General features: G+C 33.7%; 1 protein-coding gene across 1 annotated transcript in view; it reads left to right on the top strand.

The window, feature by feature from the left end:
* Nucleotides 1-25,529, top strand: part of LOC128182983 (E3 ubiquitin-protein ligase rnf213-alpha-like) — an 82,678-nt gene that overhangs the window by 17,381 nt on the left and 39,768 nt on the right. The window contains exons 5-24 of the mRNA XM_052851766.1: nucleotides 378-448; nucleotides 1,720-2,017; nucleotides 2,209-2,313; nucleotides 3,145-3,234; nucleotides 8,537-8,720; nucleotides 9,466-9,783; nucleotides 12,808-12,988; nucleotides 13,233-13,635; nucleotides 14,584-14,737; nucleotides 15,064-15,281; nucleotides 15,406-15,558; nucleotides 18,561-18,767; nucleotides 19,074-19,728; nucleotides 20,682-20,853; nucleotides 21,619-21,752; nucleotides 22,675-22,749; nucleotides 22,849-22,955; nucleotides 23,594-23,735; nucleotides 24,171-24,369; nucleotides 24,701-24,944. Coding sequence (XP_052707726.1) covers nucleotides 378-448; nucleotides 1,720-2,017; nucleotides 2,209-2,313; nucleotides 3,145-3,234; nucleotides 8,537-8,720; nucleotides 9,466-9,783; nucleotides 12,808-12,988; nucleotides 13,233-13,635; nucleotides 14,584-14,737; nucleotides 15,064-15,281; nucleotides 15,406-15,558; nucleotides 18,561-18,767; nucleotides 19,074-19,728; nucleotides 20,682-20,853; nucleotides 21,619-21,752; nucleotides 22,675-22,749; nucleotides 22,849-22,955; nucleotides 23,594-23,735; nucleotides 24,171-24,369; nucleotides 24,701-24,944 — 4,110 coding nt within the window. The remainder of the gene's footprint in view (nucleotides 1-377; nucleotides 449-1,719; nucleotides 2,018-2,208; nucleotides 2,314-3,144; nucleotides 3,235-8,536; nucleotides 8,721-9,465; nucleotides 9,784-12,807; nucleotides 12,989-13,232; nucleotides 13,636-14,583; nucleotides 14,738-15,063; nucleotides 15,282-15,405; nucleotides 15,559-18,560; nucleotides 18,768-19,073; nucleotides 19,729-20,681; nucleotides 20,854-21,618; nucleotides 21,753-22,674; nucleotides 22,750-22,848; nucleotides 22,956-23,593; nucleotides 23,736-24,170; nucleotides 24,370-24,700; nucleotides 24,945-25,529) is intronic.

Here is a 25,529-nt window from a genome sequence, read left to right as displayed (position 1 = left end):
TTATTTGCATTCGTAAACTATCATGATGGTTAAGAGTTGTTAATCATAGTTTCACAATTGTGAAACAGTTTTTTACTATATTTATCAGATAATCCATGTTTTGCAATCGCAAATGGCTGTTTTCAGTGTTAATTATAGTTTAACACCTCTGAAACATAGATGATCGCATTAACTATGATTTACAGATGTGAAATATAGATTATCATCGTTAACAATAGTTTTCTGTCTGTAAACTATAGTTTCAACCGTAAAACCTAGTTTATAGACTGTGAAACTATAATGAGCTCTTTTTTGTAAATTTGGCGTGCCATAGCCGCTAGGCCATTTCTTTCAAATTTTTACCCTGATCAATTTAAATTTACATAATATGCTTGCAGGTTTCCAAGATCTGTATTGACACAGTGCTGAGTCAGATGAACCAAATTTATCTTCAGGGAAATATTGAAGTGTATGTATAGTTATACCAGAAACCAAAATAATAATGATACATTAATAAAAAGAATAAAAATAAAAACAAAAAATGCCAATTGAATATGATTTTTTCTCTCCATCATACTTCAATGCATGCAAGCAGAACAAGAACATTATACATTTATTGCATGATGGTGAGGGAAATATGAAGATTTATTCCCTCATGAAAAATCATATTTCCCAAGGGCATGTGTGGAGGGAAATTTGATTTTCTGGAGGAATAAACTATCCTCATATTTCCCCAATACTAATGCAATAAATGTTTTGTTATACCTAACATATAAAATAAGTGGATTTCAAAAGTTTTCAGACTTTTAAAAATCATTAATGTTGTGATTGTTTGATTTTCTATGTTATTGTCTCTCTTTGCTTTCATAAATTTGAATCACAGACAGTTAAATTGATTTTATGATATAAAGAAAATTAAAATGATTAAATATTTTTTAATTAATCATATCGCCGTGTCACATGACTTTCTAGACCAATCAGATAATGCGTTTTATAGAGTAATCATATTGGGGTATAAAAATATTCATTGTTTTCCCTCGGACTGAAATATCACACTTTCATTGGTTTGAACATGACATGATATATCTCAGTCTATGTCCATCTGATAAGAATTAATTTTCGGCAATTTGGCCCACACTTTGCCTACCCATTGCAACATTTCATAATATTTGATACAGAAATTTGGTTTTGTAAGTTCTTTAAATATTTGGAGTAGTTGCCGTTTGAAATTACTTTTAAATTAGAGAAGCTGCTGCCCTTTGAATTGATGTCACATTGTTGTGTCTGGTGCAGAATAAAAAAGTCGAGATTTGCTCAAATCTCTGCGAAGAAGAAAATAGCAACAAAACATTGTAAGTGAACAAGGGTGCGGCAGATATTTTGAAAGACTATTTGAAAGGAGAGAATGAAAACTTTGAAGAGTTTAGCTGTGTTAAATTTGACAAGATGTAAATATGTTAACATTAAATCAATGATTCGCTTAATAGTCCCCGGGAAAACAAAACACATATTAATAGGTTTGTTACTGACTGACTAGGGAAATATGTCGGATTGATCACTTGTATAGACAGCAAGGCAAAGCCAAACCATCGACAAGATTGATCAACTCAATATACATTTCCGTAGTCAGTAACAACTAACAAACCTAATAAGTAATGATATTTGATTGGCTAGTCAGACTTGAATGTTTTGCTTAAATGCTTTAATTGAATGCTATTTAGAGCTGTGTGATAATTTCAGAACTGAGGAAATTTTACATCATAGTTGGATGACCTACCAAATAGCATCAGATCTCTTGGATGTTGTGTTGGATAAATATACAATACGGAATGGGCTCTGTATCAGGACATTTTACGTCTTCATAACGGCATTGGCACATTTTGATTTTCTGATTGACAAAAGAGGAAGTGGAGAGAAAATAAACACGCAACATAAAAACACTACTGCCCATTTAGTTATTTTTCATAAGCAGCGAGATGCTATCATTCATTGGCTCAAAAAGCAACCAATCCTGTCTGAAACAAGAAGATATTTCAAGGTACTTTTCAGAAGAATAGATATAAATTCAGCTGAGCAAACTTTCATTCATTAACTTTTCATGGCTATGAAATACTGATATTAATGTTGGTAATCATATGGTTATATTTTTAAATCAGTGTAGATAAATTTCAGAAAATAACAAAAATGCTGAAACTTCATGATCTAAAAAAAAAACCAAATTTTTTGTAGACTTGGAGTTTTATTTTCAAAATTAACATCAAAGATGGAGATATAAAGACAGCCCTGCTTTCAGAATTGAAGGAAGCTTTAAAGTCAGACATTACCAGGAGATCAGTGAGTGATAATTTCTCTCATATTGATTACTTATACTCATGTTGGCTGAGAATTTGCTGAGAAACACCCGGAAAAGTTTTGTTTGCCTATATTTGACCTAAACAGTTTAATTTCTCAAATGACTAGTTATAAAAAAAGCTCAGTTATCGGCTAAACATAATTATAATGATATTATTATTGCTTTACTTCATTTACCAATCAATTCCTGACCTGATGGATCTACAATATTTGCAATGCATGGTCTCTGGCCATGCAGTTTTACAATTTTTTATAAGGTTACTTTTAATGTGAACAGTTTTTTATGATTTAAAAAGATAAGTACTACTTTTAAATTAAGTTTTTTCTCTGATTCATGGGGTTTGAGCTCAGGGAAATTTTAGTACATAAATGAGATTTTAACAAATCTTTACCACAAGAAATAAATGATATCTTTGCTACAACAAATTGATGTAAACATTTTGAACAATTAACAATACTGTGGAATCAGTGAATAATATATTCATTTTCAATATGCATAAAACTGTGTTTGCAATACTAAAGAGGGCTTGATGGTCGTGGTCATTTTTGGACTGTACTGATCTCCTTTAAAAGGAGAGCTCTATACAATGTATTAAGAAAATAGGAAAATGCCCAAATTTAAGGTACCGGTAAAATATTTGAACTTTTTCTCAACTAAAAGAATAGTTCATAGCTATACAAGACAACATATCTTAAAATTCAAGGAAGATCTAATGGCTAATTTGTTGACCACACCCAGTCTTCTTAAAACAGAGACATCTTTTTTTATAAGGTGACAGCTATCACAGGTTTTCTATACATTGACTCTTTTAGGTTGGAGCAGATCGATTGTTTGACATTTACTGCTCTGATGAGGAATTTCCTGTGGAGGTGCAAGACGTTCTCACAGAGGTTGCATTTCAGGTAATACTGTAAACGTCTTTAATTCCATGTGTCTAAAATTTCATGATTTCCTGTGTTAGTACCTTTCACGGAGTTTTTAATTTCACTGCTAATCGGTTTCAATTTAAATGAAGATGAAAAAATATATATGATATGTAATGAACATATTACCATAAATTTATATTATTTTTCTTTATAAGAATCACGTTAAGTTACTGTCCTATATCAGTTAAAAACTATGAGAAAAAATATTTAAGTATTTTATCGAAGATAATATTAAGCACTATTGTATACTGTAGATTTCTAAGTAAATGCCAGGAATTAATTTCGGAATCCGCGTAAAATCGTGAGAAGCTCTTTTCGCAGATTTTAAAATCTCGCCATTATTTTCTGAGAGTTGAGAACTACAAAAGATAAGGAAAAAAATTCTAAGTTCGCGATTTTATATTCTCACGATTTGACACAAACTAGCGGGTTTGTGGAAATTAGTACTTACGTAATATAAGGAATTTACAGTATTGCGCACCCGACATTTTGAGCCTGAAAAGTGGGGAGGGGGGGGGGGGTAACCTTTTAAAAAAACTGTATGACTTTATAGTCAATTAATCTTAAAAGTGAACTGCTAGATATGAATGCCAATCGCAAACAAGCTGCAAGGTGTACAGGAATCTTTGGAAATGTCCGAAACAATAAGTGACAATTAGCGCATGTCTTCACAGCAATGGCTTAGATAGGGCCACAGAGCTGAGAGGTGTTAAAAGATAAAGGTGAATCGAATGTTCCGTTATAATTCCGTTATAATTAGTTGTTTCAAATTAATCATACATAATATTTATGCTTGCTTTTTTAAAAGTACTATAATTACGATAGGAAAGTGGTAATTTATCAATAACATCTGTAATGGCAGCATACACAGAGATTGCAAATACACAGTGACGGTAGCTTAATGTTCACGGAAAATTGTCTGTCCGTGAACATAGTGAAATTAAAAACACTGTAATGTTTTCCATGTCTACAGTAAGATACTTCAAACATCGTGCCAAAAATAATAACATGAAAAAAGTTCAATTTTGGCAAATATAATAAATATTTTCCCAATTAAACTTGTACTTTTTCCCCTTTTTGTTTTTACCAGTTGACCAATTGACCAAACCTTTGATTATTTTTCTCATTTTGAAAGCAACATGTTCCTTTTTTGTAGAACATGCAGGGAAAAATTAAATGAATGCTTTTGGATTAAGATTGAAGGTTTTTAGGTCGACACCTGAGTCACTGACCTACATGTATATTGCTATCTCAAAATTTCCATTGGTCATCACGCGCACGACTACGTGTTAAAGGGGAAGGAAAGTTAAAGGCTTATTTTATTCATATCAATAACACCCCTGCGAATGTTATTGTCATTTAAATTTTAGACCACATGATTTTATTTGACCCTTTCGGTTTCGCAGGAAAAATGATGCCTCATGTTTATAGTCTATTTCATAGAATCTAGCTAGGTACTTGTAGTCAAATAAAAAATCTAGAGGTTTATTGATTTAAAACTTTATCTTCATTAGTTGGTGGATAAAATGTAAAATGCGACAATACAAAAGATAGTTTTTGTCTGCTGTTGCAACAATTAACATGCTTCTAGAGATTCCCCCTGAGGATTAATTTTCGATCTGTGCCTGCCCTAGTAATAGCATCAGTAGTAAAACAGACTATACTATTTTATGCAGAATGTTCCTAAAAAATGGCTTGATATACAAGTTTTTATGCAAAACAGACACCCATTATTTTTCTAAAAACATGGTATTGCACACCACAAGCATCAAACATGGCTATGATTTTATTAAGCAACCCAATGTTTATATTTTCAACCACTCTACACGTGGTTCAGAACACAAACGATAACTCTGTTCTGAATATTATCGTTTAATGTAAATAACCGCTAGATGGTGAAATTACATCTTAAAAGGTTTTCATCTTTTAACATAAATCCAAGTAGGATATGATATAAAAACAACCAGTACTTACGTATTTTGAGAATATTATTCGAACACTTATACTTCCGCTTGAAATTTCACAGGAACTGGACAAATCACGGTAAAGTCTCGTGAACTTTCATTCGAACACCTTTGGATTTATTACATACTTAGCAACGATAAAGAAATCATTCCGAACACATTCGCAGGGGTGAATAAAGTGGTTTAAAGTATCACATATTGTAGTCATGCTGTTTTAAAAATAAACTACATAGTTAAGCTTTAATGCACGTTTGAAGTTAGAGAAATCCTATTTACTGGAGACTGACATAATGTGGAACTCTTTTGTATGAAAAACCAAAAAATTTATTACTTTTGACGTCTGACCATTTATTCTGGTTTGGTTTACATATACATGTATAACAATATACACAGTGCTCTGAATAAAACACTAGTCCATGCCTTTCTGTTACTGAAGCATCCAACTGAACAGAATTGATCATGTACACATGTCAATCTAAAGAATAAATACATGAAATTGTATGAATTAATATATGGATATTTATTAAATAAATGACAGCAGTTAATCTGCTTCATTCAAAGTTAAAAATGACCTCAAGCAAATTTAATTCCAAGGCAAGATCTTCGCTAACTGAAAAAGTATGTTATAATTGTAATTTGGATGTTTAAAATACTTTCTCTAGTAAGTTGGAATTACCTTGTCAAAAATAACGACAGCAGACATTTTTTACGATACTTGGCATCTGTTGACAATTTCCACAACTATATGGAGATTCCTCAAACACTAACCTCCGCTTTAAACTTTTAACGAATGTGCTCTGTTTGAGGTTGGTTTGTAAAATAGTGGAAAGCTAAAGGTAAAGGAATGGTCTCAAATTGATATTGTTTCAAAATTTCCAAAACTTGTCATTTAAACCGAATATCAGGATTTGCTCATGATATGTTGAAAAAAATAACAAACTGGAATAGATGATGTGATGTCATATATTAAAGTTCAATGGCAGTTCCCATAGCAGTGGGAAATTGAAATTAAGGGATCAATTTTCTTGATTTATTCATTGTTCCAGGGTTTTCCACAAAAATGAAAATGATTAACAACTATAGTAGATGATAATTGATGGAATCATCGTACAACATATTTCAGTTTCCTTCCCCTTCAACATTTTCAGCTTCTTCTCTGAAACGACTATGATTATCTTGACAAGATTAAGTATGCAGCATCTAAAGGTGGTGTGGCCAGTCGGAACATAAAGTTATAAAAATCATCATGTCACCCTTGATAAGCAAGGAAGCCACTACCAACATTTTGAAATTTTACAGCCCTAGTGTTGGTCAGGATTACTGGTGTTAAGGCAGGGCAATATTGGTCATTATGTGAATACATGTAATATATGGACAAATCTTCAAAAATCTTCTTTCTTAAGAATTAAAATTCTGAAATTCATGACATCTTCATCAGTTATGTTTTTGTGTTGGGAGGTCAATTGTCATATTAGCAAACATGCGTTTACCGGTAATTATCGTAATCCTTAAAAATCTTTTTGCTTAATAATGGGCATCTAGCAGGCAGACTAAGTGTTCATATGGTAAACAACAAGGCCTCTTCTGAAATTGTGAAACTAATAGAGATGTTGGAAGGGAGATCGAGGAATGATCCAGTCTATTGAGATATTGTGAATATGCACTAATTCTTTGAAAAAATATTAAACAGCAGAGCAATTTTTACTGGTTTTGTTTGGAAAAACTTTAAATTTGTTATTAATTTCCTTTGTTTTCTGTAGAATGATATGTTTGTGTCAAGGAAATAGAATCCAGCAGTGGCATGTTACAAGCCACCCCTTACCCCTTACATTTTCTGACAATTGTCTATTATGGATGTGCAATATAACTGAGGTGTATACTCTGTTATGGCATGTTGGCCTTAATTTTGTTAATATTTAACTTAATTTTATTTTTCCCTTTTTATCGGCTTAGAAAAACTGGGTTGATTTTATAGATTCAAGTTCTCAGAAGTACAATATTTACTGAGCCAAATGAATATTGTACTTTCAGGGTAGCTAAATCATTGTATTGATTGAAAAAACAGCAATAATTGTTTTATTATATAATTCAGCTGAGAAATGATACAGAAATATATCAAATTGAGTGTTATCAAGAAAAGATTTTAAATTGAAGACAAAGCCGCACAGATTGAGAAAAGCGATATTTCATTGGACTATCTATTTTCAGTTCAATGTGTAGAAAAAATCAAATGTTACATTGACCTCCTAGGTTATGTGCAGGTGAATATTATACAATTATTGCTGTTTTGTAGGTCAGTACGATGATTTAGCTACCCGAAAAGTTATATATTCACTGAGCCGAAGGCGAGTCGAATATTGTACTTCAAGGGTATCTAAATCATTGTGTTATTAAAGAAAACCCCCCAGCAAAAATTGTTTTATTAAATGATTCAGAGATGAATTGATACAACCATTTTAAAATTGAGTGTTATGAGGCAAAGATTTTAGTTTGAAGCCATTGCCAAACAAATTGAGTAGCACAATATTTTATTGGACAATCCAAGTTCTGTCACTTTAAAATAAATTCAATTAACTGATTATATATACAGATTAATTTGTTAAGTTGTTATGTAATCTTCAGGCTTATACAGTTTTGATGCTGTAACTGATGATTGGAACATTAAGGTCAGATGACACGTTCCTCGAGAATCTTTTTTGTATCTCCTCGTAATAAAGAGTTCCAATAAAAAATAATAATTTTATAATAACTTTAAAAATGATCAAAATTTACTTGGATTTGATTAAATGTCTAGATGGTCGAGTGGTTAGAACCGTTGCCGCTCACTGCCAGTAGCGTATAGGTTCTAGAGGTCGTGAGTTCAAAGCCCCGTCCCGGCGGAGATATAGTTCTAATATCGTGAATTTTGCTGTGCTCTAGATGTATTTATTTTTGTATCGGCAATTCAAGTGTATTTTCAAGAAAATTATATAGGAAATTGCATACTCAAGTGTTTTGCAGAAATGCCTGGTAAGGTACCCTAATTTTTTGCAAGAAAGCTTGTCAAAGTAGTAGTAAACCCTTAATAAATTCCTGGAAAAAGTTATCTAAAATTGAGGAACATGTCGTCTGACCTTAATTTCTGTATTTTGTTGATTCGATTAATTCACTTATCATAATGATTATTTACCAAAAATTGCAACATTGTTGAACTCTCTTGTACCAGCTAGTGTATTTTTTTTTTTATTGAATGATACAGCTATTCTTTGTGTTTGCATTTTGATGTAACTTGTGAACATATAAATTCATTCGGGTTTTTTTTCCTTTATTTATAGGAACTTGAGAAAAACTGCAAAATAAATGATAATATCCTCCGCAGCAAAGGTGTAGATAAGTATGGAGTTCTCTTGTCAAAGCATTTTGAAAAGACCTGGAAGAAGAAATCATCTGATGGAAATCAGTCTTTGCTGGAGTTCACCTTGTCTTGGCCATCTTTTTTCCACTTCTTGAACATGTTTTGTAAGTTAATTGACTGTTGTCTGTCATTTTTGATCAGTGACCATCAATCAATAATGCAAAATTAATTTACTTGTCAATTTTAAGTCACATTGACCAGTCAAGTGAGTTTAAGCATTATATATACTTTATTCTGTTCCTGATTACAAAGACTTCTATTTTTTACACTAAAAGTTAATTTTTGTGTATTCAAGTGGTTCATTATCACAAGCTTTTGTTGATTAGAACCTGTGCATGATCATTTAATCATGCTTGAAATATACCTTCAGTTGACAAAATGTTGATTTAACAATTGTATCTCAGATCAAAGAAAAAGTAGCTAGCCTGTAACATATTTTTATTCAAATAGCTTTCATTACTGGAAGTTTTGTTTTGCATGATTAGTCTATGATAAAAAAAAAAGTTGTAATGTCAATTATAGCTTGCTTGTAAATGAAAATGCTGAGAAAATTTAGAATTAGGAGTGAATTAATTTTAATTTGAACATTTGTTTGGATGTTTGTTACATGCATGTACATTAATAAAGCAGATCTCCTCAAATTTGAGACCTGTATATAATCAAAATTTCATTAAGTATGAAAACCAAGAATAGCTAAATATAATGACTCATTTTGTGTAAAAAAAGATCAAGAGATCCAATATTGAGATCTTCAAGTTGTATGAATTAATATGTTTATTTTCCTTCTACCTGTATTGTTTGATTTTTAAAATACTTTCTGGTTTGCTGTAACAGTGTAACTATTTCCAGATCAACAAGACAAGAGGTCCAAACTCCTTTCCAAGGACAGTGGTGGTTTGCTGACAAAAGCTGCCCAGGAAGTCTGGACAGCTTACGAGGATCTCCTGAGTGGACAGATTACTGTAGGAAATTTATCTTTACTCCAAGAAAATTTAGAGAACTTCCTCAAAATCATTCAAATAATGATTGAAAGAAACCAGAAAGACACAAGGTTGAGTGATACTCTAACCACCACTCTGATTGAAGTCAGAAACAAGGAAATAAAACAGTTCCAGAGACTTTTGAGAGATGTTGGAATATTTGCAGAGATGTGCCAGCATTTCAGTGGTAAACAGATTTTTTTAGTAATATTTCTAGCTAACAGAAGTGAAGTTGGGGGGGGGGGGGGAGCCCTAAGCATTAGCAGCTGGAACTGGTAATTTTCTTTAGAGCTGGTCTAACTGGTCCTATTTCACTACTATTGGGTATATACAGGGTTATTTTTCCTCGTGTAATTTTCAACCTTCTACTCATCCAAACAGTTTCTCCCTATATGGAATTCTCCCAGAGATAAATGTGTATTAAGAGAGATAGTTTGAGATATTGGAATTTGCCCAGTCTTAAATTTCCCCTCTGACAACTAGGGCGAAAGGGATGAAAATAAAGCGGGGGCAAATATTTACAGTATATTTGTATGGATGGTACATCTGGGAATATTAATGGACTTAGATGCTAAATCTGAGCCATGATACTTTTAACAGGCTTGCATGGTGAATATGAGAGCCGTAGGTTTTTAGCTCACCTGAGCTGAAAGCTCAAGGGAGCTTTTCTGATCACATTTTGTCTTTCGTCCGTCCGTCCGTCCGTCTGTATGTAAACTTTTCACATTTTCAACATCTTCTCAAGAACTACTGGACCAATTTGCACCAAACTTGGCACAAATCATCCTTAGGCAAGGGGGATTTAAAGTTGTGAAAATTAAGGGTCACTCTCTTTTTCAAGGGGAGATAATTAATAGAAATTAATGAAAAATTTTGAGAAATTTTAAAAAATCTTCTCCTCAAGAACTATTAAGCTAGGAAAGCTGAAACTTGTGTGGAAGCATCCTCAGGTAGTGTAGATTCAAAGTTATGAAAATCATGATCCCTGGGGGTAGGGTGGGGCCACAGTGTGTTTAACATAGGAATATATAAGGTAAATCTTTAAAAATCTTCTTCTCAAAAACTAATCAGCCAGGAAAGCTGAAACTTGTGTGGAAGCATTCTCAGGTAGTGTAGATTCAAAGTTGTGAAAATCATGACCCCAGGGGGTAGGGTGGGGCCACAATGGAGGGTCAATGTTTTACATAGGAATATATAGAGTAAATCTTTAAAAATCTTTTTCTCAGAAACTAATCAGCCAGAAAAGCATTTTCAGGTAGTGTAGATTCAAAGTTGTGAAAATCATGTTCCCGGGGGTGAGTGGGGCCACAGTGGAGGGTCGTTGTTTTTCATAGGAATATATTGAGTAAATAAATCTTTAAAAATCTTCTTCTCAGAAACTAATCAGCCAGGAAAGCTGAAACTTGTGTGGAAGCATCCTCAGGTAGTGTAGATTCAAAGTTGTGAAAATCATGACCCCAGGGGGTAGGGTGGAGCCACAATGGAGGGTCAATGTTTTACATAGGAATATATAGAGTAAATCTTTGAAAATCTTTTTCTCAAGAACTATTAAGCCAGGAAAGCTGAAACTTGTGTGGAAGCATCCTCAGGTAGTGTAGATTCAAAGTTGTGAAAATCATGACCCCCGGGGGCAGGGTGGGGCCACAGTGGAGGGTCGATGTTTTACATAGGAATATGTTGAGTAAATAAATCTTTAAAAATCTTCTCAGAAACTAATCAGCCAGGAAAGCTGAAACTTGTGTGGAAGCATCCTCAGGTAGTGTAGATTCAAAGTTGTGAAAATAATGACACCCTCGGGAGTAGGGTGGGGCCACAATGGGTTTTACATAGGAATATGTAGAGTTTCTTCTCAGAAATTAATCAGCCAGATGATTATTTATGATTGATAAGACTTTGGTCCCAGGACAATTCTTTGGCCTCACAAAAAGGTTCAGAGTTTGATGTAGGTTTATATCCCATATATATATAAACAATTGTTAAGGATCTTTTTGAGAACTGCAATACTCAACATGTGATATTACTATTGAATCATCCTGTTAGAAAGGGGACTAATGATTATAAACATAAGAATATCCAGTGGAAAAATGGATTTTATTTATACAGGATCTACATGTATAATTGTACATTGTCCAGATAGTTTGTATTATGACTCCATTAAGCTGATTTTATCATACATATTGTTCCTCAGGTGAGCGATGTGGCCCATGGGCCTCTTGTTGATGCTTTAGGAGTATAAGAGTTTTGGAGCAGGTGCTATTTGATGATTTTGTCTAAGTTATTAACCAAACTTGCATGGGTTGTACATCTAATGATACTTGTGCATATTGCAGGCTTGGATGCTGAATCTGAGCCAAAGATTTCATTAGCTGGAGCAGGTTAATGTTTTTGAAGCAGGTGCCCTTTTATAGACATATCTAAGTTATAACTTGTATATGTTGTGTTAAAATATGACAAAATGGCTTATGTATTTACTCATTTATTCAAGTGTAGTCTACCAAAAATTGACATTGCTGATCTATGTTTAACCACTGGTCAAAAAACTTAACCCAGCTCTGCAGAATGGTTAGCTTTTGAACAGAACAATTTACCGTAACCACTGGTCAAACTTTAACCCATAAGGGATTAAACCTGTGGTTTGAGCAACTGGTCCTGGTGATCAGATGCTACCTTTCTCAAACTTGCTTGATGGATTGTATTGTACCGTATTGGATCAAGTCATAGGTACAATATCACATTGAACTTATAATGCTTAGGCAAATTAATCATAAAATGTTGTTGTTGATATACACATATATTAGGTTACAAAATTTCTTGATCTAAGATTAGGGTTGTAGAAGAGTTGCATGCAAATATCTTTGTCTGGATCACATATTCTCTCCCCTTGGTCAATTATGTCTCATACTCCACCTTTAGAGTGCATTTGGTCATAGAGTGGGCAGTGACTGCGAATGAAGTTTCCAAGTCCAGTATTTGAAAAGGCATGCTATATCGTGGGATGTATTTTTGTACCAATCGGACGTCAACTTCCTGTTTAATGAGTCCTTCGTTTATTTTTAGCCAAAATTTTCAAACAAATTTCCGTCAAAGATTTCTCAGCAATTGTCATTAAGAATATATTAACCAGTCATCAGAACATTTCATAAAATGGCAAAATATACATGTACTAGCAAATCTTAATTTTAAAATTGATCTTGTTTTCTATTTTTTGCAGTGGGAACATCTGCATATGATAAAGCTTTGTCAACATTCCAAGACCTAGGAGGACATAGAATTGCAAATTTTTGTAATCCAACATCTGTAGAAAATATTGAGGATGTTGAGACCTATGAACCAGTTATAACTGCATTTTGCATTGAAAATGAAGTTCTTGAAGTTGTTCCACTTATGCAAAAGTAAGGCATCATATTTTCATAGTCTTAAATGATGGATAAATATGTAATAAACAATGTTAAGAATAAATCGTTGACGAAAATTTGTTTTGAAAAAATAAAATTTTTAAGGTTAATTTGTTAACAGTACAGTTATTGTGGTTTCAGTTGAAATATCAAAGATCAATCATACTTCTGAAAAAAAAAATGCAATTTTGATATTCATGCAGCTGCACATTCTTGAAATCTAAGTTTTTGATTTAAATAGATGTAGCGTAGGAATTCTGTTCATGAAACTGTGGGAGAGAAGAGGTAGGAAGTGTGTAGATGACAAAGGAGGCGTGCCTTTGACGACCGATGAAGTGCTCTCACTGGTGTGGGAACCAGTTTATGAAAATCTGCAGGATATCTCAAAAAGGATCCAAGACGGCACAATGCTCTTTACCGAGTTTCAAAGGCATTTTGGAAATATGCCTGATGAAACTTTGGTCAGGGAACTTGAACATTTGTCTGTTGATGGAGACAGAGGGTGGATTGAAAAAAGAATGGAACAAATACGGGAAATTAAAACTGTTCAGCAGTGTGTAAATGGAGCTCATATCATTATGAATGTTGTAAAAACATATGGATTAGAAGGGGATTTCAAACAAATGAATTTGATAGTTGAAATGGTATGTGTGTTATCTTAGGTATTTACATCTTGATAAATGCAATTAAGGGTCCTCAACACCATGTGACTTTTTACATGTAATACTATTACATTATGTCACAACATGGTGATTTCACCCACTGTGAAACTTTAAATATTGCTAAAGTTGGATGTCTATCTTTTTAGTGCAATGAGTACAGCTTTATTGTGCTAAATATATTGTTTTTCTCTTCACTAAATGGTAGCTTGTAGAAAACCAAATCACAGCTTAAAATTTTAGGCAGGTCTAATGGTTATTTTGTTGACCATCCAGCCTCCTTAAAGATCATTGTGACACATATAAGATTATATAAATTTCAACAGTTACCCTCCCAAACAGGCACTATTTATTTTATTATGCTGAATGTCTTAATTTTAGAGAAAATTTTACTGCTTTTCTATAGAAATGAAGTTAATTTTATGGCGAACCGTATGCGCATAATTTACGCGCATGTAACAATTCGTTGTGTTACCCGTTGCCAAGTGTGTTGCTAAGGCTGAGGGTAATAGAACGGATTATCAACTGCATATAAACCAATCAGATTTCAGTATTTAACATGAAAGTATAATAATACAAAATATGGATAGTAAGTCTGCATGGGCTCTTCAATAATAAACAAAGATTTGAGTAATCGGATTTAACCCATTGATACTTCTTTTACCCTGTTTTTTGCTCAAAGAAGCTTCGAGCATGATTGTGATTGGGTTTTAATACTTGTTTTTAACAATAAAGAATACTTTAAACTTATCTAGAATTTGATTGGTTTGCATTAACCAATGAAAATTCAAGTATTTTATTAAATATAGATAAATAAGAACTTGTACCCTAGAAATGTTTTGAGAAAAGGTTGTGATAAAACTTGGAAGAAGGTAGTATAAAAGTTATTTCAGGTGGGCACTAACACAAATATCCCAATTTTTTATTGAATAGGCTAGAGGGAAGGATATAGCTATGTGCAAACTTGACAAAGATCTGATGAAAGCAACTGTAAGTCTGAAAGGAATGACAGAGAAACAAGTTGAATGTCTCAAGGTCTTCATGGATTGCAAGCCATTGGTGGAATGGGTGAGAGAGTCAATGAAAAGTATGTTCAACAATTTGCTATACTTCTCTTTAAAATTACTTTACATTGTATATTATGGTATTACATATTATGCATGTTTTAGTCACAATAATTATCTTATTGATTTAAAAAATTGTTATCCTTTAGTAAATAAATGCATTTTTAAGAAAAGTCTGTGAAATAAGAGAGATAAAGATTACTTTTAATTTATTTATTTCTTACAAATTTAACAAGTTTGTCAAGGCTGATTTCTGTCAAATTTTGATAACTAGAGTTTCAAACATCTTTGCAATTTGATTACAATGAAGGTTAACATGTCCTGATCAAAACTGTTTGAATTTGTATAGATCTCCAGGAGTTGAAAGTTTTTGTGGATTTGGCCAGCATATCAGCAGGAGAGGGCGCCATGGAGGTGGATAGGGTCAAATGTCTCCATGCAGCCACCACTGGATTTGCTCCATTGATCTTTAATTTGGATAAAAACTGTGACTCAAAAATGTTTCTGGAGAAATGTGAACTAGTGTGGAAAGAATTGACTTCAGATCCCAATCTTCCTAAAAAATTGGTAAGTGAAAGACAAAATTCACAAAACTATTCTCCATCATTCATAGATATTTTTGCTTCTCGTGAGCATTTAAAGAAGGATTTCCAGTGTGATCTACAGATTTTATGTAAAATTTTTGAAATAGATTGACACCAAGAGACAGTTGGAATGGCTGAACAGTGTGAAATCTGCTCAGGGTTCTGTAGAAGTGACATCCATGAGACAAGCAGAAGCTATCAATTCTGTTGGAATTTATGTGGTGGGGAAGATAGGTCCAAACTTGACCACTGATAAACCAGTAAGTTTTGGAGTGTATTATAACTTTCAGCTAAATGTAATGACCTCTGGTAGAAGGGTCCATCTTACAGAGCTAAATGACACATTCATATAAATGTAAGTCACTTAGTTTGTCTTTTTTTTAAGCTCCCCTGAGCTGAAGGTTCAGTTTTGCATAGGAAGAAAGCCTTGTGCAATCATTGTTTTAAAAAAAATCTGACACATTTTTAAAAAATGTTTTGTAAACATTAACCAAATAGGTACATGAATTGTATAACTGTGAAAAAAGCTTGAGAAAAGAAAGGAGTCAGAATAAAGATAGGGTCCAATTTTTATGTCCCCTCCCCCTCTCGCCTCCTAAAATGATAGGGCATATAGTGTTAACCCATTCTGTCAATTTTTAGGTCACCTGAGTCACTCAGGTGACCTATTGCAATTGGTCTTCGTCCGTCTCTGTGCGTCGTGCGTCGTGCGTTAACAATTTTACATTTTTAACTTCTTCTTGAAAACTACCGGGCCAATCGTTACCATTTTTGGTGTGAAGCATCTCTATGGTAAGAAGAATCTAAATTGTGAAATTCATGGCTCTACCACCCCTGGGGTGCCACGGGCGGGGCCAAATATGCAAAAAAAGCCAAATTTTCAAAAATCTTCTTCTCTACTCCCACACATGTGAGGAAAAAACTGGTTGCATGGTTATGTTGTCCATGAAGCCCTCTATCAAAATTGTGAAATTCATGACCCCTGGGTCAGGGGTTCAGGCTCTAGGGTGGGGCCAATATGGCCATATAGTAAAAATGTATTAAATCTAAGAAAATCTTCTTCTCTACTACCATATTAATGTTAATAACTAAATGCATGATTATGATGTCCATGAAGCCCTCTACCAAAATTGTGAAATTCATGACCCCTGGGTCAGGGGTTCAGGCTCTAGGGTGGGGCCAATATGGACAAATAGTAAAAATGTATTAAATCTTAGAAAATTTTCTTCTCTACTACCATATATATTTGTTAAAAACTAAATGCATGATTATGATGTCCATGAAGCCCTCTACCAAAATTGTGAAATTCATGACCTCTGGGTCGGGGGTTCAGGCTCTAGGGTGGGGCCAATATGGCCATATAGTAAAAATGTATTAAATTTTAGAAAATCTTCTTCTCTACTACCATATATGTCCATGAAGCCCTCTACCAAAATTGTGAAATTCATGACCCCTGGGTCGGGGGTTCAGGCTCTAGGGTGGGGCCAATATGGACAAATAGTAAAAATGTATTAAATCTTAGAAAATCTTCCTCTCTACTACCATATATATTTGTTAAAAACTAAATGCATGATTATGATGTCCATGAAGCCCTCTACCAAAATTGTGAAATTCATGACCTCTGGGTTGGGGGTTCAGGCTCTAGGGTGGGGCAAATATGGACAAATAGTAAAAATGTATTATAACTTAGAAAATCTTCTTCTCTACTACCATATATATTTGTCAAAAACTAAATGCATTGCTATGATGTCCATGAGGCCTTCTACCAAAATTGTGAAATTCATGACCCCTTTGTTAGGTGTTCAGGCTTTAGGGTGGGGCCAATATGGCCATATAGTAAAACTTTTTTAAATCTTAAAAAATCTTCTTCTCTACTCCCACACATGTGAGCAAAAATCTGAATACATGGTTATGATGTTCATGAGGGCCTCTACTACAATTGTGAAATTCATGACCCCTTTATAAGTTGTTCAGGCTCTAGGGTGGGGCCAATATGGCCATATAGTAAAAATGTTTTAAATCTTAAAAAATCTTCTTCTCTACTCCCACACATGTGGGCAAAAAACTGAATACATGGTTATGATATCCACAATCTCCTTTACCTAAATTGTGAAATTCATGGCCCCTGGGTCAGGGGTTCAGGACATGAAGGGGGGGGGGGCATTATGGCAATATGGTGTTGATGCATATAATGTTTAAAAATTTTCTTCTCTATTCTCACACATCTGTATAAAAAAACTGACTAATAATTATGTTTACCAGGAAGTCCTCTACTGAAATTTTAATTTTCATGTTCCCCTCAAGGATGGGTTTTGACTCCAGGACAGGGCCAAAATGGATGTATAGATGTTAATGCATATAACGCTAAAAAATTATTTTCTTTACTCCCACACACCTGAAAGGAAAACTGAATTCATGATTTTGTAGACCAGATCTTTTAGTTTTTCACCAAAATAATAGGTTTCACAGTTCTTTTTGAAATGTGGTCGTCATTACAAATTTATTATTTTTTTACTCCAGTATGAAACCTAATTAATTAGATGCATATATGAGACTCCATGACAAGTTCGTGTATGGGATATATGCTACTCAGGTGACCGTTAAGGCCAATTGGCCTCTTGTTCCATTATCATTTTGTCATCATTAACTTATCATTCAATATCTCAGCAACGGTCACACAAATTCAACAGTAACTCAAATTTGATGTATGGATACATCATAGGAATATGCAGGTCAAGTTTGTATGTGGTCCAGGTCTGATGATTTTTTTCACAGTAAAGTCCCTTTAACTGAAAAAAATTAGAAAGTGCAAACAAATGTAAAATTAATGATGGCATTTTAAATTCTGGCTGCCTGCTGGGGCTTTGAGGTGTTATGACACATTAATTTTAGTCAATCAAATAATTTCAAAATGATGTGAAACAATACTCTTTTGAACAATCAGGAAAGAAACTTGTATAATTATAATTGTCTTATTAATAATTCATATTTTAACTTAAAATGAGGAACCAGAAAAGGGTCATATCAGTCCCAAGACATAAAAAATTCTTTGTGTGAGAGAAAGCTCTGCTGTGAACTTGTTACCAAATGAATGCATTCTTAATATTATGGAATGCTCTAAAGAAGAAATAGGGTTGGGCATTCACATTTTGGAAATTTAGCTAGACTGGTTTACTATGAACTGAAACTAACTACAAAGTGAAACTTACATAATTTTGTCAAACAATTGGCAAAATTTCATTTTCTTCTTTTTGCCAAGCAGACTTTGGAAAATGTACTCCAGCTGCATGTTCAAGAAGACGCAAAAGATCCCCAAAACACTGAAGATACTCAAGACTCAGAGGACACTGGAAAGTGTAAGGTGCAAAGAAAATACAAGCACAAGGAGCTGCAGGAACTACAGAGCAAGCTCATGCTGGTGGCCGGCAAGGCAGAGATGGGCAAGGATGATGTGGACCGATTCACCATCGTAAGATACTGTTCTTCTCTTGATATTTATTAATTTAAAGTTTAAAATTAACATTTTGTGCAGGAGTTCTTGGTTGTTGAGCGTTCTCAATGAAAATGATTGGTATTTATTGCACTATGACCTTAAGCCAGTAACTGAGAGTACAAATTTGCAATCATTATGAAAGTAAACAATCATATTATTTATTTTAAAATGTGTTATTAATATAGCATCACCATAGATATATCTATGAATTTGAAGGGCACCATATAGGTATTTGCCCAATACTTATTTTGGGGTCATTATTTTGTATAATTTTATTTTTAGGTATTCGATGCAATAGTAAGACTATGTAATGTCTACATTAAACTAGTATCTTCTGGATGTGTGTTGTTCTCAAACTGGCAGGCTAAATTTTTGTGTGATCCAACACGTAAAGTTTGCGCCTTTGTAAAATTTGGCAGTGGTAATGGGTGCACACAGTTAAAAGGTGGAAGAAATGAAGGGGATGATGTCAGTACCATTATTCCTAGACTGGCAAAGTTCATGGAAGTGTGTCTGGAAGAATGGCTGAAATACATTGACCACAAAAGGGATGAGTATCAACATCTTAACTTCTTTACTATTGACCAAATGGTCATTCTACAAAAAGAACTGGTTTTAATGGGAGGGGAAGTTGAACCATCTAATCTCATTTATCCATTGTTATCCATTGTAAAACATGACTGCACCAAAATGGATTTGATTGGTGCTTTGAAAAAGGCCAAAGGTGATGTATCTCAAAAAGAGGCTGAGCAGGAAGTTGAAATGGAAGACAGTGAAGAGGAAGAGGAGGAAGAAGATGTTGACCCTGATGAAGAAGACAATACCAAGGCCATAGCTGTTGCAAAATTCATTGCAGAAATTGTAAATTCTGGTTATTCAGATAAATTGGCAAGAGAGGCCCTGAAAAGTGGACTTGATCCAGATAACATTGAGGAAGGTAAACACAGTCCAGGAAAAAACTTAGTGATTAGAAATAATGTATTCTCATAATTTAGGGAAATTGGCATATACAGGTCAAACATACTCATTGGTGTATATATATATATATATATATATATATATATATATATATATATATATATATATATATATATATATATATATATATAAAAATAGTGCCTGTTTGGGAGGGTAACAGTTGAAATTGACACCCCGAGAAAACCATTGTCAACCGACGCGAAGCGGAGGTTGACAATGGTTTTCGAGGGGTGTCAATTTCAACTGTTATCCTCCCAAACAGGCACTATTTGTTTTGTTATACTGAATGTCTTTTTTAAAATTTTTAAGAAAATTTTACTGCTTTTATATAGGAATAACGTGAATTCTACAGCGAACCGTACGCGCATAATTTTCGCGCATGTAACATTTTTTAATGTTACCCGTTGCCAAGTGCGTTGCTAACGCTGAGGGTAATAGTAAATATTATTAACTGCGTCTTAACCAATCAGATTTCAGTATTTAACATGAAAGTATAACAAATATATATATATATATATATATATGTATCATATGACACATGGTATGGCCAAGTGACTTTTGAATTGTTGTTTTCACGTCAGATTAAAGTGGGGAAAGGCCAACTTGAAGTTTGCAACTTTAAGATAAGATTTTAGATTGACTGAACTTTTAGATTGTACTTGAAAATATAGAGCTGAGTTCTAAATACATAAATGAAATATTGTATATGTAAACATTATACCCTGAAAGGTAAATCTTATAATTGTGATTATGAAAAAGATGTTCTTTGAGGTTACATTTATTAAGGAATATTGGTGTGTGCTAAATTAAAAACCCAAATATATTGGGGTCATTATTTCATATATGTATTATCTTTTACTCTTTTCCTTTCGCTGAGAAAGTGTACACACTTATTAGATAATGTATTGACAGGAATTGTGTGGTGCATTGATCATGAGGACCTGGTAGTGGCTGATATGGAGACAGAGGTCAGCGAGGACCAAGTGGAGGTCAAGATCGAGGAGTTTGAGGGCTGGACAAAACCTGGGATTTACATCTCTGACATCACCCAGAACATCCTGTCTGGACTCCAGTATGACAAAGGGTAAGTTAACTTTTCATTGATCATGTTATGTGAAATAATATCAAAAGTCAATGATCTCTATGCTTTAATGAAGAACGCTTTTAATTATGAGGTCGATAGATTAGATTTCAAGTTCATGAATTGATAGATCCTCTCTGGTTGTAATACTTTTATAATCACACACCATTTACTTTTTATACCCTGGCCAGCTCTGAAGGAGTTAAATGTAAGCTTTGCATATGTTTTATATTTACCTCAGAGATATCTTTTTGTAATCAATTTTATACCAAAACTCCTCATGACACGTATTGGTTTTGAGGTCAAAATCTGATTAATATTTGTATCATTTATATGAAAACTTTCATCTTTTACAATGAGACTCATTTTTAAAAAATCCTTTTTTTTTAGGTCAAATGCCAATTGAAAGATTTTGGACTCATGCACATTGAGTCAAAATGCTGTAAAGTTTAATGTATAATTGGATGCAAGAAAAATATTGCAAGATATATTCACAACAAAGGTTTCCCCACAATAATTTTAAAGGGTTTTTAATTTATTATTCTTTTCAAGTATGTTGAATATCATTTATAAAGTCTCAATCTCAAAAATTACTTGATGTGAACTAGTTTAGCATTAGAAAATCACAGAATAAAGTAATCGTTAAAAGTTGATTTACAGAATAGTTTGAGACTTGTTATCAAATTGACATTCTTTGTGTTCTAAAATAAAACAAGGTTCTTGTGATATTTGAGGAAGATCAAATGTCATAAACTGTAGTTATTGCAGAACTGAAGAGGACACTTTGTTACTGAAATTGGAACAGCTATGGAGTGAGTTTTTGTCCTCCATCTCCTCCAGTGTGTCGGATTATCTCAGTGTGGAACATCTCGGGATCATTCTGAGGAGACTCGCTGAGACTGGTCAGTAATATTAACAAGGAAGTTTCAATTGGTTTGTAAACATTTTTTTAAAACTCAAGTGGTCAAATGATATTTGATTTTAATTTTAGACTCATTACCTTTGCAATACTATAGATATAAAAGTTTGTAAGCCTTCTGTCTTACAGGATCCTATTGAGGGTCAGCTCAAGCTTATGGATGACAAGTCCAGTATTTCTTTCTCAAGCGGTTTTATTAAGCGTGATCGTATAATTACAATAACATCAGCTAATAGCAGCCCAAATCAGGAGTCTGCACAATCTCATTTCATATGGGTATATATAAGGTTTTACTTATGATGGACAGTTTTGACTAGTTCGGCCCATATACGACGATCATGAGTGAACATTTAGTGTTCAAAATTAAGATTAATATTTTATTCCTAAATAAAGTAACAAAACCGTCAAAACTGCCAATCAAAGAGTCTGGATGCAGGATGTGGGTCTCCGAGTCCTGGGTCTCGGAGCCCCCCCACCTAGTATGAGGCATCACTTACTCACAATACGTTCATTCATACACGGCATAAAAGGTTACAAAGGTTAATATATAGAATACACAATACATGACTCAATATAGAATACTAGAGCTATCGTTGCAGACACAGAATCGCCAAATAGGTCACATGTTGTTAAACTCTCAATTTGGATATTATTCTGCCCGTATTATGCACCTGGTTTCATAACATCATTTAGGAATACTACGCATTGCTACAAGAGTCACAGAGTTCATTCTGTCAATTATCATTAACACCATTCAGTGCGCAGCATCTAGGTACACATAAATATCATAGTGACCATTATGTAATACTAGCAATTCAAGGTCATAGCATGGCTATCTGTTTACAAGTTTTATTTGATTTGCAAGAGGTTAATAAATTTGGTATTTTTATTTTTTTTCTCTTCAGAAACATTTACAGTGAGCAGACTATTAATACCTGGGTTTGAGAGAGGTGCTCCTAATCTGCTGCTCTGTCCTCAAGGTATAGCTTATATGCTTTTATTTTACAGCTATATTCTATATTTTTTACAAAAATTCTTTTTATTTCTCTGCACTGTGTGTATTTCTGTAAACCTTGCAGATGAGATTCTAAACACTGTACTCACAATATACAGCCATGATTCGGATCAGCCGCTTCCTCAGTCGGATGAGATCCTGATGTGCACTCCACATACCACCCTGGATGAGGTTCAAAGATACTTTTCTATATACACATATTTGTGAAAAGAGTTCCTTAAATAGATTTCATATTCCATGCACTTTTAATTCAAATAATGAAAAGGATAATTTTTTTTCAAATGCCAGTTTTACAATGCTTTGTTAGTACGTGTAATGCTTCTTTTGAGGAATTTGTTATCTTTGCCCAAAACTGTTTGACTTTAAGGTAGTACGAAACACCCCAGAAATTATTTATTTGAAATATTTCCTCAAATACAGAAAATAATGACTTAATATTATGTAAAAATTAATTTCAATCCATCATCTTAAGAAAAAATATATAAATCATACCCATCAATTACTCAAGGGTAAAAAAAATTGAGATACAACTAATTTTGATAATTTTGAAACATACAATTGGATGTTTGTGCAATTAAGCCTTATCTCATTTTAAAATGCGTAACTTGTGTTCTTTGAAAGACTTGAAATTTGGACACAACCACCACCAGTGTTTAAGCTTTATGTCAAACAAATTTCAAGGTCATAGCAACAGGTCAAGGGTCAAATATGATGATGTCATCTAGGATATTTATCAATTTTTACCTCCGTCAAATATACTTTTAAAATATCTGTCTACAATGTGGTAAGCTGCTGCTTTGTCACTGTAGGTGGAGATATTCTGGAGGAGGGCGGTGTTTGACACCACTGACAGAATCCACTGTCTTGTTAGTGGAGATCTGTTGGACTATGAGGTCAGCGACAGGGGCGAGAGGAGACTAGACTACCATATGCAGAGGGCAACAGAAAATGGTAGGTCACTACATGGGAAAATTTCACAATGGATCTTATAACTTGCTCTATTTACTGTAGCAATTGTTTTCATAGCATTAAAGATACATGATAACCAGGTTATTTAATGTACTATATTACTTGGACTTCTTTTAATATATAGCAATGTATAGTGTGTACATAACAATGAATTATCCATGGCAATTACTGTAAACCAACTATAATTCGCCATGAATTTATTTTGCGATTAAATTCAGATGAATGACAAATGTATGTGACCAAATCTTATCAAAACCCATCATATTTTAATAGGTTCACTGAGAGAAATATTTGTGAAATGAAATTTCTTGCACGTGAATGAAATTTGGTTGTCAGTATTAAGAATTATTTTGAATATTGGTCTTATATAAATAAGCACTTTTATTATGCTTTAACTATAATGGTGGTGATTTGTAGGCATTCCCTACAAGTTGGTGGTGGTGTGTAGCACAGAGAGAGAGAACCACTCTAGAATCGTGGCAGCCCTTGACAAATACAGACGTCCTCCCATACCACTTCCCTCACATGAAAAGACGGCAGAATACATCAAAGAAAAGCTGACCTTTAACCTCAAGAAAACTCGTGTAAGGCCATCAGCTGAGGCCGACAATGAGAAGTAAGTGTTGCTCAAGTTTATAGATAAAGTCTAATCTGTGAAAAAGGCTAAGGACAGGTTAAGAGAGAGAGAGAGAGAGAGAGAGAGAGAGAGAGAGAGAGAGAGAGAGAGAGAATGGAAATTAAGTGTAGCCAAGTTAACAATGGTCGAAGCAGTAAGAAGGCTGAAAAATGCATAATTAATGTAAAGGATAATTTCAAAACAAATTTATTGTTCTCTGTAGTTAGTTATCTTTTTTACTGCTGGGGTATATTGCATCATATTTGTCAGATATTTTGTGACTGCATACAGACACAAAGTACTTTGAAAGCAACCTTATTGTACATTCTAGTTGCACAGTCCGAGTGGTAAAGTCCTGGCGAGCTGGAGTTGGTAAAACCCTTCACAAGAAAAGGTTGGCTGAAAAACTCGAAAGTCTTCACTCTGGTGTTGTTAGAACTAATAAAGCAGTGGTGTCCATTCCACTCCATGAGAGGGAGATCAACATTGACAGCATTATGTCTGTCCTTCTACAAAACACACTGCATCCTGGGAAAATTGAACCTAGATTGTTTCACATTGATTTGTCTCATGAGGTAAGGTTTTTCTCTCAGATTTACTTATTTTGCCAAACATTTTTATAAATGTAAATTAAGGAAGCTAGGTGGTCAACAAATTTCCATCAGATCCAACTTAATTTTTTAGCTAATGGCTGAAACTATCAGATCTATCATTTACTAAAGAAGAAGTCAATAAGGCAAAGCTCTTTTTTTGAAAGGATATGAATATTGTCTAAAAATGGCCACAACCAACTAGCCCTCTTTAAAGTGACATTTATTATCCCCTTGTGCAACTTGTTGCGAGGGGGATATAGCATCGCTGCTGTGCGTGTGTGTGTATGTATGTATGGGTGTCCATTGTCAGCTCTTTAGCAAAATGCCATGAAAACCCTCCAATGAATATTCATCAAACTTTGTACACTTCTTTGGCATGGTAAAAGAACAAACTCTATTGATTTTCAAGTCAATTGATTCAATACTTTTTAAATTATTGTAAAACAGCGAAGTTAAAACATGAATTTTATGTATGACTTGACAATAGACATTTCCTGTAATTTTATGTTCGACTTTAAGTAAATCGCTACCGTATGCAGTTCAAATCAACAACTTGATATTTTTAGG

The sequence above is a fragment of the Crassostrea angulata genome, chromosome 5 (genome assembly GCF_025612915.1).
Source record: "Crassostrea angulata isolate pt1a10 chromosome 5, ASM2561291v2, whole genome shotgun sequence".
Classification (NCBI taxonomy): domain Eukaryota; kingdom Metazoa; phylum Mollusca; class Bivalvia; order Ostreida; family Ostreidae; genus Magallana; species Magallana angulata.
This window is presented reverse-complemented; position numbering and strand designations above follow the sequence as displayed.